Source organism: Parasteatoda tepidariorum, chromosome 4 (genome assembly GCF_043381705.1).
Source record: "Parasteatoda tepidariorum isolate YZ-2023 chromosome 4, CAS_Ptep_4.0, whole genome shotgun sequence".
Lineage (NCBI taxonomy): Eukaryota > Metazoa > Arthropoda > Arachnida > Araneae > Theridiidae > Parasteatoda > Parasteatoda tepidariorum.
Window position 1 is genome coordinate 83,840,676 of NC_092207.1, and position 2,257 is coordinate 83,842,932.

General features: G+C 32.3%; 1 protein-coding gene across 1 annotated transcript; it reads left to right on the forward strand.

Annotated features, from left to right (window-relative positions):
* The first annotated feature begins 677 nt into the window (after positions 1-677).
* Positions 678-1,497, forward strand: LOC139425468 (uncharacterized). Its single transcript, XM_071180402.1, has 3 exons — positions 678-731; positions 832-1,026; positions 1,114-1,497. Exons 1-3 carry the CDS (start codon positions 678-680, stop codon positions 1,495-1,497), a joined length of 633 nt encoding a protein of 210 aa, XP_071036503.1.
* The last annotated feature ends 760 nt before the right edge of the window (positions 1,498-2,257 follow it).

Genomic DNA, 2,257 nt, shown 5'->3' on the forward strand with positions numbered 1-2,257 from the left:
AATTTCCAAAATAGTATTTAAGACATTTGAAAAACGTTTCTTTATGTTTTTAGACTTCATAATTCGATTAAATTTGCTTTTTGGCTTCTGAAATTTAAATTACTAAATTTATCAATAATGAGACAATGCAAAACTTAAGCTTATAAATACAAAACCAATTACACAGTACATTTACACTATGCAGGAAATGAAACACAAATGCAAAATTAAGTTTTCTTTTAAAAAAATGCTTTATATCCAGTCGAAAAAAAAAACTTTTCAAAAAAGCGAAAAAGCAAAGAAAAAAAATACTTTTATTTTTAATAGCTTACACTTGTTGTCATCATTTCATTCTGAAAAAAACGAACAAAATAAACATTAAAAAATAACGAGATTCCTTAACTTTCGAAAGCTCTGCTATTAGACTTTCAATTGCAATACTATTTTATAAAATTACAAAAATGCCTTTGAAGAAATTTGACGAAAAGCTGATTGGTCAAGTACAAGCATTTTTAGAACTTCGTTGGAGCCACAGGATTATACAAACCCATTTTAAAAAGAAAGGTATTGCGATTTCACTCAGCCATATCAGTTGCATCAAGAATTCAAGACTCGGAACGATGCAAAATAATGCATAGCCGAAAAGAAGTGGACGATCAAGCAAATTGGAGAAATCAGATTTGCAGAAGCTTGATAAGATGACATCAAAACCGGATCCCCCCACACAGGCAAGCATGGCTAAAGCTCTTAACGTGAGTCAGCAAGTTGTAAGCTATCAACTAAAGCAAAAGTTGAAGAAATAATGCCATAAAAAAACCAAAATATCACCATTTAAGTGAGAGATCGGTGCAGATTAGGAGGCAACGCTCATGGCCCCTCTACAAGCTTCTCCGTAAGGACAGATGGCGAAAGTTCATTACAACTGATGAAGCTTGGATCTATCTATCTGATACCAATGCTAAATCTAAAGTTCAATATCTTAGCCATGGGCAGAACAGGCGAGACTTGACACCATCAACCACGGTGCCTCATCCCAAAGGCGTAATGGTTTGAATAAGCATATCCGCGCATGGTGTGACCAAACCTTGGTTTGTGAAACCTGGGGCTAAAATAAATTCTGGGTATTACATACAGAAGATATTAAAGCCCTTTCTTAAGGATGATTACTGCAGATTGTACCCTAATGGTGATGCTGTGTTTCATCAGGACTCTGCCCCATCGCATGCATCTAAGGTCACCCAGAAATTCCTATCAGATCAGCAAGTGAAATTCCTGAGACCAGAACAATGGATTCCAAAGAGTCCTGATGCTGCACCATGCGACTATTTCCTATGGGGACACCTGAAAAACAAACTGAATAAGCGAAGAATTTCAACATTGAAAGGCCTTCAAAGAGCTATTAGAGAAGAGGTGCAGAAAATCCCCCAGGAAATCATTTTGCGGGCTTTAAAATCATGGCCGAAGCGTTGTAGACAAATCTATTATGCCGAAGGTCGACATATTGAGAAGCATCGCTGAATTTATGTAATAAATTTTGGAAATAAAAACATCCAAAAATGATCCCTATATTTTTTTGTTACCCTGTATGTCGTTCACCTGACATAATTGATTCTCATTACTTAAAATTTTTCCTTTTCTTTGAATTTAATAGACGCATAATTTTTTTTTTAATTTTATGGGGAAAAAAAATTAGAAATTTTTTATAAGATAATTTTTTAAATTTACGGTGCAAGGTTTCATCTTATGCGATGCCATCTAAAATATAGACATAGGTAAAACGGCAACACTATAACAAATAACTTGAAATTCTACAACTTAAAAAAAAACTAATAAAAAAACTATAAAAATATTTTTTTTTCTGTTTTAAACCGTAATCCGCAAAATGTGAATAAAAAATTTCTGCATATTGGATAATTTTGTTGGTAAAGTAGTTTTTCTCTGTTTTTGTCCTGAATCATAAATAGATTAAAAAAACATTCAAAATCCAATTTTTGCCATTCAGTTTTGCTTATCTTATCATAACTTTACCTTTTTCTTCAAATCATTTTAGTCGCTCTTATTTTTCCTCAATCATTTTATGGTTTTAAGCATTGTATAATCGATGTTTTGTACCGACTTTTCTCTGCCGGATTATTATGTTCTTTTAGGTATGATTTTTTGATAAGTTTGGCTGCCAGACAATTTTATAAGTGTGAATCACAGAAGATTTAAATGTTTTTCATTTAAATATAATTTCAATATGAGTTTTAAGATAAACGAAATTTAAGATTTTATAATA

Bases quoted from the DNA above. Each gene is read 5' to 3' on its own strand.
- LOC139425468 (XM_071180402.1), top strand. From the start codon at position 678: ATGACATCAAAACCGGATCCCCCCACACAGGCAAGCATGGCTAAAGCT. The intron at 732-831 runs GTGAGTCAGCAA...AGATCGGTGCAG, and splicing joins GCATGGCTAAAGCTCTTAAC to ATTAGGAGGCAACGCTCATG. The intron at 1,027-1,113 runs GTTTGAATAAGC...TATTACATACAG, and splicing joins CTCATCCCAAAGGCGTAATG to AAGATATTAAAGCCCTTTCT.